The 18,720-nt window shown below is 31.2% G+C and overlaps 4 protein-coding genes across 5 annotated transcripts; all 4 read left to right on the forward strand.

Annotated features, from left to right (window-relative positions):
- Positions 1-60: 60 nt before the first annotated feature.
- On the forward strand, positions 61-2,498 carry LOC128393789 (homeobox protein aristaless-like). 2 transcript variants are annotated; one of them, XM_053354000.1, is made up of 2 exons: positions 61-1,674; positions 2,138-2,498. In XM_053354000.1, exons 1-2 carry the CDS (start codon positions 1,499-1,501, stop codon positions 2,301-2,303), a joined length of 342 nt encoding a protein of 113 aa, XP_053209975.1. In that variant the 5' UTR covers positions 61-1,498; the 3' UTR covers positions 2,304-2,498. Both variants share the same exon structure in this region; 1 of them encodes a protein (XP_053209975.1).
- A 969-nt stretch (positions 2,499-3,467) lies between these two features.
- On the forward strand, positions 3,468-6,881 carry LOC128393791 (uncharacterized). The gene is given in 15 exon segments (XM_053354004.1): positions 3,468-3,628; positions 3,706-3,905; positions 3,962-4,072; positions 4,131-4,196; positions 4,274-4,392; positions 4,472-4,645; positions 4,648-4,701; positions 4,785-4,965; positions 5,054-5,200; positions 5,276-5,457; positions 5,528-5,821; positions 5,972-6,052; positions 6,122-6,206; positions 6,289-6,371; positions 6,428-6,881. Coding segments are annotated over 15 exon segments (1,902 nt in total). The 5' UTR covers positions 3,468-3,593; the 3' UTR covers positions 6,518-6,881.
- Positions 6,882-9,393: 2,512 nt separating this feature from the next.
- On the forward strand, positions 9,394-10,290 carry LOC128393793 (uncharacterized). Its single transcript, XM_053354005.1, has 2 exons — positions 9,394-9,823; positions 9,889-10,290. The coding sequence occupies exons 1-2, from the start codon at positions 9,589-9,591 to the stop codon at positions 10,212-10,214; spliced, it is 561 nt and encodes a 186-aa protein (XP_053209980.1). The 5' UTR covers positions 9,394-9,588; the 3' UTR covers positions 10,215-10,290.
- Positions 10,291-14,685: 4,395 nt separating this feature from the next.
- On the forward strand, positions 14,686-17,459 carry LOC128393020 (homeobox protein aristaless-like). The gene is made up of 2 exons (XM_053353126.1): positions 14,686-15,268; positions 15,803-17,459. Exons 1-2 carry the CDS (start codon positions 15,084-15,086, stop codon positions 16,689-16,691), a joined length of 1,074 nt encoding a protein of 357 aa, XP_053209101.1. The 5' UTR covers positions 14,686-15,083; the 3' UTR covers positions 16,692-17,459.
- Positions 17,460-18,720: the final 1,261 nt, after the last annotated feature.

Below are 18,720 nucleotides of genomic sequence, written 5' to 3' on the forward strand. Positions count from 1 at the left end.
GAGTAGTTAAAACCAATCAAATCAATAATTATCCATCGTTTAAATGTTAATCCCTTGTTGATGATTAAAAAATGAGGATCAAGAAGCCAATCAGTTATGGGGAGAATTACCAATTCAATGAAACAGCAATTTCAACAATTATCATTTCTCAATCAACGAACTCGACAAATTCAACCGAACCAACGCCGACAATTGATATAAGTGATCTAATTGACTTCTTCACAATTAAACCTCTTGCTTACAATTATTTATTTCCCATCATTGGTTTTATTTTATTAGCAATTGTTTCAATGATTATTTCTTTCTCATGGCAGCGATTCCATCGTCATCACCAGCAATTGCCCCGTTTTAAAAGTCGATTAGCACCAAACCTTTTGGCACCGAATTCAGCTTTTATTAATCAAGACGATTTCGATTATGAAAAATACGCTGAATTCATCATGCCTCCTCTGTCGGCGGATTCAGAGTCCTTAGAGGAGCGGATTCTCACCAGGAACCAGATTAACGAGATGATCGCTAATCGATCTCCTCATAGGATTGGACTTTTATCAAATTCGACTGCCGTTTCCAGTCTTAATAATAATAGTATAATTAATAGGAAGAGATTGAAATCTATGTTAAAGGGAAAGAAAACTGCCCGTCGGGTAAAGGGTAAATTACATTCTAAAGTTGGGGTCATTGGCAATGGTCAGAAAAGTTCATCATTACCGGAAAATTATTCTATCGTTGAATCAAGTGATTCATCACTTGGTCTTGGTCGAGCTCGACTTTCACTTTGTGATACGAAAAGTGGGAAAAGTTACTCAAAAACTAAGAACAAATCAAAAGTAATCAAGCAATCAGTCAAATCGATTCTGATTGAGTTCAATACAACCAATCCTAAGGGAAAATCTCGTAAATCAACAATCAAATCAAAAATTGTGTCCAAAAAAACTCCCCGAAAGCCCAGAGCTTTACCGCCGAGAGGATCATGGAGACAACCCAAATCCATTTGATTTCTTGCTCTAATTGTAATCAAATGTTTCTGTTAATATGGTTAACGTTTTCCTTAATTTCTCTGTAAATCCAATTGAATGAAATCTTTCCAAATCTTTTTGTCAAAATATTAGAACTTTTTTCTTGCAAATCGTTTTCTTGATCAATCGAAAATCGTTTGAGCAAATGAATGAATATCGACTCTCGACTGATCGATAACGACTATCGATACAAATGGACAGAAAGGTATCGATAAACATCGAGGTCAGAATATTGACCATTGAGAAATTTAACTTTCTCTCTCTTATCTTTCATCTTTTTTCTTCTAAAATGGACAAATATAGTAATCTTCTTATCGGATAAGCTTTTCTCTTCCTTTTTCCTAAATCTTTCAATTCGAAACTGACCAAACATTTGAGTCCATTTGCAAAAAGTCCGTCAAACTTTCAACTTCAATTCTCAACAATTCGAGGTGATTATTGTTTCTATTTTGTTTTTGCTTTTTCCGTTTTTCGCTATCAAAATGCGTCAACCAGGATTCAGATCTTTCGTCCAATGGATTCTGTCCTCTTGTGTTTCGAGTGCTGATGTCGATTCTGATAAGAAAGAACCGATTAAGAATCCAGCTGAACCAAATCTTCCAGTAATCAAATTTGACACCAACGCGAGGGCCGATAGATGGGCACCCGAGAAGAAATAGTAAGATCATTTTCTTTTATCCAAAAATCAAATTCTAAATTGTTACTCTAACCTTAAAATTCATTCATAACAATTAGTATTTTCTAGTTCCATTCAAAAATTTCCAATATTTGTACTCATTCAAATAAGAACTTGTGAATTTTGTTTTCCCTCTCCTTCAACTTTAACCCTCAAACTTTCACTGGTCAAGAGTATTGCTAAGGGTCAGTAAGGTTAATAATATGAAAGATAATAAATAAACCAGTTTTCCTTTGCTAGAAATATTTACTTTTTGTTTCGCTTGACCAGGTGGTCAACTGGTTCAGGTCACTTTTCCTTACTTGGACTTTGTGTTCAAGGTGACAAGATGGACACTCGAGTTTAGTTTTTAGATGAATGAAAATTACGATGATATTTTTATTCATTTATTCATTTGTATTGTTCCGATTAACTAATAATTTTGTTTTCTCTTCAATTGTCTCAGTCCACCAATGGAACCTCAACAATTGGCTAAGCTTGAAATGACCTTTCTCCGATGTCCATATCCTGATATCTTTGTCCGTGAAGAATTGGCCTATCGTTTAAATTTACACGAATCTCAAGTTCAAAGTTGGTTCATTCATCGTCGTTCAGTTAATCGAAAACGATAAAAATTCAATTAACTTTTCATGTTCAATTATCATGAAAAAAACGAATCAAAGATGAAAATTCTCATTCAATCGACTTTACCAATGTTTCATATTCCAAGTCAATTGTCACAACTAAACTACATGAATGTTCATTACATTTAAAATATAATCAAATAAATGACTGAATCTTTGATTTACTCAATTAACCAAAATATTGCATTAAGAGCAATCAAATTGATTGTCAATCCAAAGACTGACAATTTGATTTGTGGCTATTTATTGATTGACATTTACAAGTTTTCTGAACCAATTTAATCACTTTTGTCTTTAACGGAAAATATTGAATAAAAGATTAACAATTTAGGACCAATCTGGTAGCTCAATTTAATCTGATTAATTTGATGATAAATTTATTTTAATTACAATCAATTGATTTAATACTTGAATCGACCACTGGGTCCACCTATTGGAAAGAAAATAAGTTGATGATGAAAAAAAAATTTTCATTAATTGAATTGAGACTTTGAGACATTTAATTGTTAAGAGTTTCAAATAATTTAATTGTTAATTAATTGCTATTATTTAACGACAAATATACTAATGATCATGATTAAGATGATGAGCATGTCTGTAATTAAGTGTCTGATCCAATTGAATTGAAAGATGAAGATAAAGTCAATGAGAACGATGGAAAAACAAATTTGTGCCAAAATGATTAGATTATTGATTTGATTTAATTAATTGTACTTTAAGATGTGAGATAAACAACTCAACTATTAAACAAGATGATGATAATTACAGTATTTTAATAACTGATGATTAGAAAGTCACGTTCATTTATGTATCCACTTAAGGAGAGTAACAATTAACTAACTGTATCTTGATCAACTATTGAGGATATCGGTAATAACAATTAACTGGTAACATGGGTTATTAAATGAGTGATTAAGCTAAATTGTTAAACTTATGTAAAAAAGATGAATTTTAATCTAATCAAATCTGAATCACTTATTTGCAATTAACTGAAGAAACTTGAAATTTAAGTCGTTGCCTTTGAAAATATTGATTTTAAGCTTTTTATCCTCATCGATTGATCGTCATTACAATTAGCTAATTATCATCAATTTAATCAATGATTTAAGATAAAACTATCTCTTAAAAGATAATCAAGAGAGAGAGAGAGAGAGAGAGAAATCAAAATAAACACTTAATATGATGACTTTTTTCAATTGTGATTTTATGTTTCTCAATAACAGATTAATTGTATTAACCAGTGTTAATTTTAGTTTCGTTTGATTTAATTAACTAATCATGTCCCGATTACATCGAGTAACTCCCGTTCCAAGGTAAGATGATTGATTTTCCCAAAGAAAAAAATTGTGAACTCTAATGTTTATTATTAATTTTAATTGTGGTTCTAAAGTGACATCGAAATTGTCAAGGCTCATTCATGTTTACCGATCAGTGAGATCGCAAGTAAACTTGGTCTTAGTCCCGATGAGCTCGAATCGTATGGACCATTCATGGCCAAAGTTAAGACGAAAATTCCGGCCAATTTAAGTCGACAGGAGAGAGGAAAATACGTTGTTGTCACTGGAATTACACCAACACCACTGGGAGAAGGTAAAAGTTTAATTAACCAAAATTAAATTGTTCTAAATTGTTTAATAATCTTCTAGGTAAAAGTACAACTACAATCGGTTTAGCTCAAGCAATTGGCTCTTGGTTGAATAAAAAATGTGTCGCTGTTATAAGACAACCAAGCCAAGGTCCAACCTTTGGTATCAAAGGTAATCATTTATCTTAAATTGTTACAATCAACTAATCAATTTAATCTTAATTGTTAAGGTGGAGCTGCTGGTGGTGGATATTCACAAGTTATTCCTATGGAAACATTTAACCTTCACTTTACAGGTAACATATATAAACTTTCTGGGAATTAAATTCAATCAAAAAATAAGCTAATTAACTAATTGTTGTTGATTAATTAGGTGATATTCACGCAATTTCCGCTGCTCATAACTTGATTGCTGCTGCAATCGATGCAAGAATTTTCCATGAATCAACTCAATCGGACATCGCTCTATTCAACCGATTGGTTCCTAAAAAGGTAAGTTGACCATCAATTGGTCAGTTGATGAAAACACAATTAACTTAATTGTTTGATTATTCTTGTTCTATACTTTTAGCCTGGTAAACCTCGGGTTTTTAGTAACTGCCAAACGTTACGATTGGAAAAGCTTGGTATCGATGTTAATATTGATCCAGATAAATTGACAATTGAACAGAAGAAACAATTTTCTCGGCTTAATTTAGATGTTGACACAATTAATTGGAATCGAGTTGTTGATTTAAATGATAGATTCTTGAGAAAGTTAAAATTGGCCTGTCACCATCAGAGAAAGGATTCAGTCGAGAGGTTACTAATTAATTGTTTCATCAATACGATTGTGTTATTAATTGTCATCCTTTCGGCTCTTTGTTGACTTTTTTAATTATCAGACTCAATACGATATTTCCGTGGCCAGTGAGCTAATGGCGATTCTTTCATTGGCTAACAATTTGAAAGAGGCTCGACAACGAATCGGATCAATTGTCATTGGAAATGCTAAAGACGATAAACAAACACCAATAACCTGTGAAGATTTAGGTGTTGCTGGTGCAGCAACGGTTCTGCTTAAAGGTTGGTGATAATTAATTTACAATAGAATATAATTAGCTAATTGACTAATTGTTTACTATTCTTTTGTTTTCCTTTTTTTTTGGTTTAGATGCGCTAAAGCCAACCCTAATCCAAACGCTCGAGGGCACACCGGTCCTTGTTCATTGTGGTCCATTTGCTAATATTGCTCATGGAAGTTCATCCGTTATTGGTGATAAAATTGCTCTTAAATTGGTTGGTCCTGATGGTTATGTTTGTAAGTTCATATTGATTGTTACAATTAAAGTTTATTTTTAACTCTTTTTTTTGTTCTTGTTTGTTTCGTTAATAGTAACTGAATGTGGATTCGGTGCTGATATTGGACTGGAGAAGTTTATTGATATTAAATGCCGAAACTCGGGAATATTACCTGATTGTGTTGTGATTGTGGCCACAGTTCGAGCTCTTAAAACTCATGGTAATGGACCACCGATAACTCCTGGAGCGACTGTTCCTGCAGTCTATTTACAAGAGGTTAACGAGAGAGAGAGAGATAGAGAGAGAAAAATTTTCTAATTGTTTGTTAATTGTTGACTATTTTTAGAATATGGAACTTCTTGAGAAGGGAATAGTTAACCTTGAGACTCATATTCGTAATATCAGAAGGTTTAATCTTCCCGTGGTTGTGGCGGTAAATGCATTTTCTACCGATACTCAGAAAGAACTTGATTTCGTTCGAAGTCGAGCCATTCAGGCCGGTGCTTCGGACGCTCAGATTGCCCAACATTGGGAACTCGGTGGTGAAGGTGCTCAAGATCTTGCTAATTCTGTTCTTAAAGTCTGTCAATCGCCAAATGAAGACTGCAAGTTTCTTTATGACCTTAAACTGACCATTAAGGTAAGATAGAAATGCTGTTCAAATTGTCACAAATTTACAATTACAAGACACAAAGACTATTCTTAACTCTTTAATTTTCTAAAGAAAATGTTGTCAATAGAGATTAGTGTATTTACTAATATGTAAATATTGTTTTCTGTGAATTAACAGGAAAAAATTGAAATAATCGCTAAGCAAATTTACGGTGCGAGTTCAATCAATTATTCAGAAAGAGCTGAAAGTAAAATCGAGGTAAGTTAAATTGGATTCTCAGAGTCACAATTTACTAATCTGTTAACAATTAAACTCTAAAACAAATAGATGTATGAAAGGCTTGGCTATGGTTCGATGCCGGTTTGTATTGCTAAAACTCAACTCTCTCTCTCCCATGATCCAACACTTAAAGGTAAGTAACTTGATTTAGTTTAAATTGTTGTTCTAATTGTTGGAGGAAAAAAAATTCTCAATATTTTCTCAACTTTGTTTAGGAGCACCAAAGGATTTCCAATTCCCCATCATTGATGTTCGAGTCTCTGTTGGTGCTGGATTTGTTTATCCATTGGCTGGAGAGGTAATTTTAATTACTGCTTTTCTTTAATTGTGATTAACTAATTGTTTAATCCTTAGATTCTCACCATGCCTGGATTACCAACTCGTCCAGCGTTTTTTGATATCGACATTGACACCGAGACCGAGGAGATCCATGGATTGTTTTAATCGGAAAATAATCACAATTAACTAATGATAATCAACTAATTTTTTGGCTCATTATGATTAAATTATTGTCTTATATACAAAATGTGATTTGATTATAATAATAGATTGAACAATTATCATCAACAACTAAATCAATTAGTGATTTTTATTCAAACCGATCATTTAATTGGTACCATGGTTTATCAAATCAATGAGATTAATCAACAATTTAATGACGATAATTATAAATTAACTTTCGCTTTTCCTATTTATCCTCACTAATCATTGATTTAATTTCTTAATCATGGTGTAACAATTAATGGGAATCGGAATATTGTTAATCCAAAAATAAACATAATAAATTAACTGTTTAATTGCTCTTGAATTATGGTGAATTGGTGAAAATCAATCAACTAATCAACAATCAAGGATTCATGGGAAAAGTAAATACAAATTGTTGAAACAATTAATAATCAGTGAAACAACAATGAGGCAAAAAAGTTATCACGATAATTAAACTGATTAATTTAATCTGAGTTACTAATCAATAGTGATTAATATAACTATGGGTGAAACAATAAGACTAAATCAACGATCATCACAATCATTAAATTGTTTGATCCACACCAATACAGTTTAATTGTAAGTGAATTTGTGAGTTAATTGTTACAAGAAAAGACCCAAAATACAAATTATCACCAATGGATTTCGTTGATTATGCTAATCCACCTCGATATCGTCGGGATTATCCTTTAATTTTGTTCAACACAATCAAATATTTTCTGTTAATCATATTGTCTCTCTCAGCGATTTTCCTGTTCATCATAATTTGTGTTTTCTTGGTTAATCAAGAGGCTTGGATACAATCAGCGACCAACGAATTGGAATCAACAATTTCCACAATTAATTCTAACCAAATTAACAACCATGATGCTAATCAACCACCACCACCATCATCAATCTCATTAAATCCAACACAATCAACTAATCCATCGGGATCATCTGAATATAAACAGACTCTGATTAATTTACAACTCGAAATGTTTCAAATTAAATTGTCGTTGGCATTGATTTACCTCGTAATCGGTTTTATATCAGTTCTATCAGATGATTTTAATTCAACATTTTTCTTTGCATTAGCTTCGTTAATTGGATTCCTATTCAGTTTGGTTAAGAAAAACAATCAAATCCAATTGGAAATTATGATTTATACAATTATCACTTCACTTTTATCATTTCTTTATTGTTTATTGTTAAGAGTTAATGTCAAAGATAAATCATCTTATTATTATGGTTACCTGGCATCTTAATTGTCCAACAATCAACAACAATCCCTTTGAAACGATCAACTAATTGTTCACCTTTTTCACTAACTGTAAATCTTTAACTGTAAATACTATAAACCTAACTTACTATTAGTTCAATGGTGTTTGTTTGTTTAATCTTAATTGTAATCGATTAACTTTTTCCTAGAAATAATTTACTATTATATTCATCATAGACTGATACGGTTATTAGTTAATCATAAATTGTTCACGTTATTTTTGATTGATTAGTTAACAATTATATTCACATGGAATCATATGGTTAATAAGGTAAATGTTTACTGTCTAATTGTAATCTAGTTGATTGGTTTCTAAACAAATTAGTCGCCATCTTCAGTTAATTGTGGTAAATATTTGATTAACTAACCACATACTCAACATACAATTGAGATGATTTAATTTTCACAATTACATATTAATAGATATTGTGACTTTAATGTGATAGAAAAGTTTGAAAAACAATTTCTTCAATTTTGATTGAATCTTAATCATCGTTTTTTTTAATTCAACTAAAGGTTAATTGTTACACGAAAATCATAAACTATTATTGTTGATAATTTTTTCAGGTTCGCAACATTGTCTTGTATTGTTAAGGCCAATTAATCGTCTTGACCAATTGGTCAATCGACTCCAAAAGTTTCGTATCAATTTCGAGATTGGAATCTGTTCAGAAATCGGTGGGACAATTTCCTCGCCTGGAGGGACACCCTGTGTAGTTGAATACTCAGTATCCGGTTGCATGGTTGGTGCAGCTCGTCGTTGAATATCACCCAATAGATGACTCATTCGAGACAATTCTTCCTGATAATCGACACCACCTCGAAGTATCCGCTCCGCAGTGGTCTTGGCCTCATCGACCGATTGAGCTGTAGCATTGGTTGAAATCTCTCGTAAATATTGTAGTAAAATGTACAATATATTCACATAGAATCGAGTAATCCCTCCATAGGCTTCCTTCACCAATCGAGGTAGAACAGTTAAATCGAGGGCAACTGGACCTGAGACACTTTCCCCGTGCTCGTCGGTGTCAAATTTATCGTTATCATGAACATCGGTGATTACATTGGTCACTTTAGGCAACGAATCGCCTTCGGGGTCTTTAGTTGATGTTGTGGTCAAACCGATGAAAACTATGGACACGCAAATGAATAGTAGGAATTTCATCACTTTTAATTACCTTTAATTAACTTAAACCTTTCGCTGACAATTTAATTTGGTTAAAACTGAAGAGGTGAAAAAATAAACGGCAACAATTAAAGTTACAATTCAATTGATCGTTATAAACACACTGGATGATTAGTGTAACATTATGAATAACATTTAATTGTTCTGGTGATCTGATTTGTAAATATCCACAATTAACGGATAAAATAATTAATTACCAGCATATTCATTGTTTTAATTAGATTAATCTAGATGACTAAATGTAATTAAATTGTATCTATTTATTGTTTTTTAACCTCTCTAATTAAAATAATTTAGTTAAGAGTGACTATCACTTAACAATCTAATTATTATCAAGGAAATTGAATCAAATACATTGATTGATAATAAATTTGCATCAATCAATTGTAACCGATGAAAAGTTAATTAGATTCAATTTTTTTATTTCGCAAAACAATTAAACTTAATCATCTTTTCACCCGTATCATTGGATTTGCTACTTAATCACAATACGAAAGACTTGAAACAATTTACTTTTAATCATTCAACTAACAAGTTTAATCAACTTTTTGATTGTTCAATATTTTACACAATTAGGCAAAAATGATTAGATTACAATTGATTGTGATGTTTTCCCTCGTATCGGTGATAATTGCTTACCAATCACCATCAACGACTCCAACAATTAACGGACCTCCTGATGATTTACTTGAAGATTTACGGAAAATTGCTGAAAAGATTACCGGTGATCCCGATAATTTGGACAAATTAACCCAACAATTAAAAGAGATTTCGGTTAACAATCAAAATCTTGCAAAACTGATTGAAAGTCAAATGGGTAAGTTTTTCAAAAAGAAATCCAGTAAAACGTTAATCCAATTAATCCTCTTAATCTTTTCACAGTTACATCGAAACCAATCGCCATTGATTCTGGTAAATTAACACCAGAATCAACTCAATCTGGTTCTAATCCATTGACATCAATTCAAAATCCATTCAACAATGTCCTGGACTCAATGAGTCAATTGTTTACCAGAATGAGAAAAGTTTTTGAACAAGTTCCGGTTCCGGCAAATAGTAATATCAATCCATTGAAAGCCTTACAAGCATTGGAATCTCAATTTCAAAGTCTCATGAATGGATTCAGGATCAATAATCCCCTGTTAGGAGGAGGAAGTGATAAAACTGATCAAAAAGTTGAAACCTCTACACCATCATCATCAAATTAACGACAATTAACTAACCTTAAATCATGAAATTAACAGTAAAAAAGAATTGAAATAAACCAATGAAATGTAACAAAAATCAATTCGAATCCTTTTCAAGTCCAATATCCCGAAGGTACGGTGACTTATACTGGCGATTTCGTGAGAAACGATTATTGTTTTTGTAAAGTCAAAAGTCCGACAAGATTTAGGAATCTTCTAAGTATAAGTGATGGCCTTTGACGGACGAGATTATCGGCCTATAGTTGACCTGTAAAGATGATTTCGTATCATCTGAGGACAGATAAACTTTGCAAATGTAAACGTTATGATGACCATAGATTGGAAAAGTGAGAAAATCCTTTAACCATTTAACCCTCTGGTTAAAGTTGATCAATTGGACTCAATGACCATAGAAACACTTTCGGACAATAGGGTTGATAGTATATCAACACATAGGCACTCATAAAGACACTCAGTCCATTTTAAATGTGTTGGCCCTCCGGTTAAATGACCAAAAGTAACTTGAAATGATTTCCCATGAAAAATATTATGGATTCACATCTTAAGTTTAGTCTCCCACCCTCCCACCAAGTAACCTCTTTCCTTATCACCCTCTCTGTCTCCCTAATCATCATCATCACCATCTAATTGACATATTCAATACGGTGATTATCATCATCATCTTCATCATTTGTTGTCTTTTTGAGGGAGGAGATGCCAAGAAGGCAAGAAAATAGCAGAGAGAGAGATGAAAATATTGTTCCACTTACAATTGTTATTATATTTTATTATTATTGTTATTATTTCTGTTGTAATAATAGTAATCATAATCATGTCAATGATAATATTGATGATAATGTAATAGAGAGGAGAGAGAGAGAGAGATGAGGATGACGAGGAAGAGGAAGAGAAAGTCTTGTTTCCCTCTAGAAAAGGAACCAGTAAAGTCACCTCTCTCTCTCTCCTTGGATTCTTGTTGATTATGATGATGATAATGTTGATTGATACTTGAGATAACACTAAATACAATTGAATTTAAGTGATCTTGATCTTGGAGTGTGACCTCAGCCACGAAGGCAACTTAACCAGCACCGAAAGTTTTCTCAATCTAAAGCTGAACAACTCGATTCCTTGTAAATGGATAAAAAGAAGGAAAAAATTAAGAAAAGTAAGACGATAATCTAGTCTTTCAATTGCCTGGGAATGAGAATCCAAAGCCAATCATCTCTGTGATCAATATTTTATATCGACAATTAGAATCATCACTTTCTTTTACCAATAGAATATAATAATTATTATTATATTTTCTGTTATTTTATTGAGTCGGCAAGTTAACAAGTAATAAAATTCGTAGACAAAAAAATAGGTACAAACTCCTGATTTCTTAATAGTAATCAACTAATCCGAAACAAATGACGGATTATCTTCAACTTTTTTTGTCTCTCACAGGGACCAAAGAAAACGGTCAAAGGTAGTTACCCCATTCGAGGTCAATTTTATCCCTCATCTTGACCTTTAAATACAAATTATAACCTTTAATTAAAAGGTAACATGAAGGTGATGATTAGCCGAACAAATTTACTAAATTATTTGGAAAAGACAAAAAGTTTTCACTGGAATCAATCAGTAAGCTGAGAAATAGCCCCAAGGCATTTACAAATATAAGGTAAAGAGCAAAAGATGAGGATGATAAGATGAGAAGATGAGAAGAGTAGAAGATGATAAAAAAAAGACCACGTGGCTAATATTATTATTATTGTACTCGAATTGGATTATTTCATGGACTATTGACTCGATTAACAATTAACCACATACACCGAATATTATTAACTTCAAGTCCCATTTGATGATCAACAATTAACATTTACCCAATTGTATAATTACTGATCATTACCAATATAATTTGTATGATAAAGGTGATGAAATATCATGTTAAATATTCAACAATCAACAATCAACATACACAATTTAAAATTGATTGAAATTGTGAAAAGTTTGTTGTTTAATTTGAGTGTTAATCCATTGAAAAGCTTAATCATTGATTGTTGGTTAGATTAGTATTGTTATTATAACAATTTAAGTTGATTACAATGATTTAAATTAAGTGTTCATTGGAGGAGATAACAATTGATTGAATATGTTTACAGTTGAAGTTGAAAATGATTAGTATCATGATGATCATTTCTCATGGGATATTCATTGATTATTATCATTCCTATTAATTACAATTAATTGTGTTTTTATTATTAATGGTTAGTTAATTTGTCTAATCGTTTCTCATTTTTATATTTAAGAAGTTTTTTTTTTCTTCTCGTCTCAACTTGTATTCTTGTGATTCTGTCACAATTAATGAATTATATTCAGAGTATCATGGTGATGATGATAATGATGATATTCCTTGTTGAATATAATATGAAGTTTTATCTTCATGGAATTGATATAAAGTTAAGTTGATATGATTTTCTCATGAAAAGGGGAAAATGTTCAATTCTTGTTTATAGATTGTTGTTACAATTCATTTTCTTATCCATTGTATCATGTTGATTATTGTTCATCATTGAGGAAACGAAGTAAATTAACTTAAATTAATCTTAATTGAAATAAATTGAAAGTGATTAAGTGATGCAAGAAGATGTTTGTATCAGCAGAATGTAAGTTAACTTTGATAGGGAAAAATTTTATCATCATCAAGATGAAAATGATGATAGGAAGAGCAAAGAAACTGTAGTAATGATAATTTATCATCTTCCAAGTTCAGTTCCTATAATATCACCATGATCATCATTCTGAGCATGAGTCTGAGTAATTACTTGGATTCTGAGCCTTGAAAACTTTCACATGTTCACATTTTTCATTCTGATGGTGAAATTTTATCTTTTTTTTTCACTCAAATAATTATCCAAATTTGTAGTAATTAAACTTAATCATTAGTGAATTTACCAATTCATTCAATAGTAACAGTAACTGATTGTAATTAGACTGATTGATTTTAATAACAATCAACTGATGTAAATTAAATTGCTGTCTAATTTGTACTCATTGATTAAACTCAAAAGGTTTGCGTTTATCAATCAAAATATTGGACAAATTAAAGTCACAATTAAAGTATTAATTTGTACATTTGTATTAATACTTATTTCATTGATTAATTGAGTAAATTAATATGTAAAAAAAGCAATTAGATTAACAGTAATTAGCAATTAGTTGAAAACAAATTTGCTTTCAAGTTTTATGTTAATTTGATTCTCAATCAATTGGATAAAATTAAATTGATTTAAATCAATTGTTATTCAATTAAACCACAATGTGAACACCTTATGGATTAATCGTTAATCTTATTAATCCTTAGATTAACTTTAGGATAATGGATTAGATTGTTTCGACAATTGGATAATAATTATCTCATGATAGTCAATGACAATTATTTAATTGTGTAAGAGGTTAAATGTTACAATCAGAGGGATATTGTATTGGATACAGTTAATTGTGTTCATTGATAAACAGTAAAGATAATCAAAAGTATCAAATGTTTATCAGTTAATCGTGATCATTATCCTCGTAAATGATGATAATCAAGATGACATTTTCTTGGGTGGGAAGATATAAGAGATTAGCATTGCCGTGGGAGTGAAATTACAAAGAGCCAAATCCATGTATCAACTAATTGTTATCAAATTATTGATTCCAATCAACAAGAACAATCAACAAATCAGATCAATAACAATATCGTTTCGCATATTTAGATCAGATTTAAATCTATTAAATAATAATGGACAAGTTACTAATTCAATGGTCATTTTGATATTTGGAAATATGAATATGAAATTGAAGGTTGACTTTAAATTACCAGTAACAATTAGCTAATCATTGAGATAATAATAATAAAAAAAACAATTGGGTAAGGGTCAAGAAAACAAAATCGACATGAGATTAATTGTTTGAATATTGATTATTACCTATTGTCCATTGGATCGTGAAAGACTGATCATTATGATTAACTAATCATCATCAATGTTTTTCTAACAATTAGAACCGATGATTAAGTAAAAAAAGAGAAACAAAAAAAGTTCATTGATTGTATGGTAATAATTACGAGAGAGCGATGATTGAGTGAGTGCGAAGGAGGAGTTGACATGGTATTCCTATAAAAGAATCGCCAATGTTATTGGACTGACCTTTTCTTCATCTCTCTCTCTCTCTTTTCTCTTTCTCTCTTACTTGGTTAGTCACTAAATCTATTCTTCTTCTTATCTTCATCTCGTTCATCTTCTTGAGAATGGGAGGAGAAGAGGAGGAGGTTCGACGTTTTCTTCTCATCAAAATGTTCTAACTCCCGCCTTTCATTTTTATCTTCATCATCTTCTATTCAACTCTCTCGAAAAGTGGCCTTATCTTTTTCTATCTTCTCTCAAAGATACATAGTCTCTCTCTCTCTCTTACTTTCTCTTCTTCCTTCATTATCATCCTTCTCTCTCTCTCCTTCATCATCTTCATATTCCAATTCTTAAATGTGACTGTTACTTTAAATTGTCATCCAGTGTCAGAAAGTTGATCAACTTCTTCAATCAATTTCCACTCTCTCACTCATACACATATTGATTATTAGTAATATTGCTTTTCTCATCATTCTAAACAATATCATCTATCCTCTCACTCGGTGTATATATTTATTAATCTCACATTCTCACTTTTCTCTCTCTATCTCTTCCTCTCTCTCTCTCTCTGAAACACTCACACTCTCTCTTTCTCTCTCTTTCTCTCTCTGTCTTCTTCCTTTCATCTTGCTTTTTATTTACTTCAATTTACTTCTTAATTAGTTATCATTTATTCTTAATTAATCTTTAATAACTCAATTAACTTAAATTAATTGAATCTAATTAAACATCGTGAATGTGTGTGTTTATCTATCCTTGTATCATGGGGAACGAGAACAACGTAACCAACAATGTGAACAACAACAACAGTGCCTCTGGTCTGATCTCCAATAGTGTCAATCCAAATCCGATTTCAAACAATTCAACAACAAACAATAACGTAAATGGTGCTAATGGACCATCAAAGAAGAAGAAAACAAGGTAAGTTAATTGTAATCAATCCATTTAATTGTTATCCCTTTTCATTCATTTTCTATTCTACTCCATTTCTATTTACAAATTTAAGCCTTGTAAACAATTATCATGTTGTATATGTGATCACCTATGTGAGAGCCTTAAACATAAGTGATTCAACAATTTTCACCTTAATTGTTTATTGGTTTTTCTTTTCTTTCTTTTGTAACAATTTATTCATAATTTTTTTTTCTCTCTTTCATTGTTGATTGATTAATTTTCTCTGTTAATTGTGTTTAATTAGAATAGAACCTAACCAATTGTTCCATTTGTTTAGTTGAATTTTATTTTCCATTGGAAATTAAATCAAATTTCCCTCTTTCGTTTTTTTTATCTAAAATTTACCTATGATAATCATCTGTTGACTAGATGAGAGGGAAAATGATTTTTCAATTTTTTCTCTTTCATTGTTATTTGGATTCGGTTTTCTAATTGTTTTAATTGTTGTTCTTTTATTGGTATTAATTTGTATTCTTTTTTTTGTTTACTTTTCATGTATAGAACAACGTTCACTGGTTTCCAATTAGAGGAACTTGAAAAGGCCTTTCAACGAGCTCCATATCCTGATGTTTTCGCTCGCGAAGAGTTGGCCGAACGATTGAATTTGAGTGAATCCAGGGTACAAGTTTGGTTTCAAAATCGACGTGCTAAATGGCGGAAACATGTCCCACCACGGAAATCGCTTTCTCATTCAGTTCTAGGAGCTAATGGTACATTTAATGCTACTAAAAGCTTATTAACCCAACCACAAATTCCTATTTCAACCTATCAACCTGGTCAACAACAACAACAACAACAACAACAACAACAACAACAACAGTTACAAACAACATCTTCAACGTCACCGCAATTACTTCAGCAACAACATTCATCCCCATCACCACCTCAACACCAACTACAACAACTTCAACTTTCTCCATCCCAACAACAGTCACAGGGAAGTCCACCTCATCAAGTTTCGCCTACAACGATGATTTGTACTCCCTCTTTCTCGCCTAATGGACAGATGACCTTAGCACCTCAAACACATAATCTTCACCATCATGCTCATCTACACCATCATCACCTAGCTCAACCTCAACAACAGTCCCAACAACAAGCTCAACAACAACAACAACAACAACTTGCACCTCAACTCACCCAATCAATAGCAAGTACTAGTTACGCATCTCCAATGCACAATGGTTCCTATGTTAATCATCCGTCACTCGATCAAACTGATTCAACTTATTCCAATTATGAATTTCCTGGAATGTATTCTACACCTACACCCGATTATTTAACAACATCTAATCAACATCTATCAGGGCACAATTTTTATATCACTTCGGAACCATTTGAAATGATTGAAGCAACAGAAATTCAAAACATCAAAATGGAACCCTGTTAATTATATTTAGAAAACTATTTTCCATCATATAATAATCTAAATTAACATTTAAATCTCATCTATTATGGGACTTTCTTTTTTTTGTATACAAATATGAGAAAGTTGATATACAATTTATTCTGAGAACGAAACAATTATCAACTTAAACTTATATATATCACCAATCATCATTCATTTACAATTAATCTTAATCATCTCTTTTTCCACATTATATATTCTTAATTATAAAATATATAAATTTCTCTTCATATTCCAATTAGTATGAGATGAGAAAATTATCAACGAAAACCAAAAATTGAAACGATTTGATGTCAAGTCGATCTCATGGTTTATTCAACTGGAAGCGTGCCTCAAATAGAATTGAACATATCCAACAATTAACGGAAATTAATCCAATTGATGGACTTAATTTCTTTCGATTTTGATTGTTCATTTTCGCCCTTTTAATTTTATTTCTTCTTCTTATGAAAACTTAATTTTTTCCTCTTCATCTTTTTCCATATTCACTATTGTTCCTAATATATTATTTCCTCTCTCATTTCTGATGATTTATGTGCAAACATGTGATTGTAACAATTTACACACCAAACTCTAAATCAAGTCAAAATTTAACTCAATCTCTAGTTAACCATACTGATCATCTTATTATTGATTATATCCTCATTCATTTGTTCATTATATTTAATTGTAAACACAATAAAACCAAATCCTCAATTGTGCATCTTTTTTTTACTTTATCAATAAAGTATATGATTAATTAATCTGTGATATGTGTTGACTTAAATTTCTCGTGTCACAATTTAGATATGTATTTAAATGTGATTCAATCAATTAACTGATTGTTGAATTGAGGAATAAGAATCAGGTTAAATTGGCGAGAAATTTGCATTTGATTTGATTGAGTTGGAAATTCCTAATCATCTTAACCAATATATTGTCACTTTTATAGGGGTCCTTTGGTTATATGTTTGATTCAAGTTGAATTGTGGTTTAATTTTGCTTTGATTGGTGATGATGTCGATGAAAACTTTACTTCCAGTGATTTTGTTAATTGTTTCCAATTTTTTTACTCTAAATAAATGTGATGATCCATTTAATCCTTATGCTAAACCACCACCACCTCCTGAACAGGGTAATATCATTGATCGGATTTTGTATGAGATTTTCTTGAATAATCTTCTTGTGTCCACACTTAAATCAATGAATCGTCGGATTGTTGATGCTTTCGTTGAATATGAATTCTACCGGATATTGGTTAGTTTAGGTAAATTGGTTCATCGTAATGGAACCGACAGTTCAAATGACAATTCAACCAACAATCATTTAGCTTTCAACGTAACATCTATACAAGATTTAACTCGACCAATTAAACTACCCGATACAACACAATTTCCAAATAATTTCGATGACAACATAACAGGACCACCAGATATATTCTTGGCCAACTACTAATTAAAAACAAAAAGAACAAGAAAAAAAAATAATCAATAACAAAAAAAATGGACAATCAAAAACAATAGAAACACAAAAAATCAGAAATTAACCAAACATAATCAATCCCGAATAATTAACAACTAAGATCAAATTTTTCCAATCAAATTACCATCAGGACAAAAAGAAAATTGATCGCAAGTTAAATTGTATCATCGAAACAAAATCTAAACAACAACACACAATTAAATTAAAGAAATTGATTGTAATTAAAAAAAAATTTTTTTTCTTTTTTCAATTCGATTTTTATTCTTTTCCGCCAGAGGGCACCACAATGTTCTCCATGCGCTTCTTGTTTGTTTTTGTTTTCTCTTTGAATTAATTGTTGACCGGATTGTTTTTTCGTTAATTGTTGGTGTTAATTTAGTTTCTTTTATTTTCTAAATTGATTCTAATTTGTTGGGTAATTGTTTCTCTTTGTCCATGATTGTTTCCAAATTAACTCGTTCTCGACATTTGGTTTGCTGTAATCATTTATTCCAAAAATTGGTGAAAAATGATCCATCCAAGGTTGGATTATGGTTCTTTATGGATCGAA

Source organism: Panonychus citri, unplaced genomic scaffold (genome assembly GCF_014898815.1).
Source record: "Panonychus citri isolate SS breed McGregor unplaced genomic scaffold, ASM1489881v1 Contig00138, whole genome shotgun sequence".
NCBI classification, from domain to species: Eukaryota; Metazoa; Arthropoda; class Arachnida; order Trombidiformes; family Tetranychidae; genus Panonychus; species Panonychus citri.

Excerpts from the sequence above, each read along its gene's own strand:
- LOC128393793 (XM_053354005.1), top strand. The coding sequence starts at position 9,589 with ATGATTAGATTACAATTGATTGTGATGTTTTCCCTCGTATCGGTGATA. Across the intron at positions 9,824-9,888 it reads ACTGATTGAAAGTCAAATGG|TTACATCGAAACCAATCGCC; the intron begins GTAAGTTTTTCA and ends ATCTTTTCACAG.
- LOC128393020 (XM_053353126.1), top strand. The coding sequence starts at position 15,084 with ATGTGTGTGTTTATCTATCCTTGTATCATGGGGAACGAGAACAACGTA. Across the intron at positions 15,269-15,802 it reads TCAAAGAAGAAGAAAACAAG|AACAACGTTCACTGGTTTCC; the intron begins GTAAGTTAATTG and ends TTTCATGTATAG.
- LOC128393789 (XM_053354000.1), top strand. The coding sequence starts at position 1,499 with ATGCGTCAACCAGGATTCAGATCTTTCGTCCAATGGATTCTGTCCTCT. Across the intron at positions 1,675-2,137 it reads TGGGCACCCGAGAAGAAATA|TCCACCAATGGAACCTCAAC; the intron begins GTAAGATCATTT and ends CAATTGTCTCAG.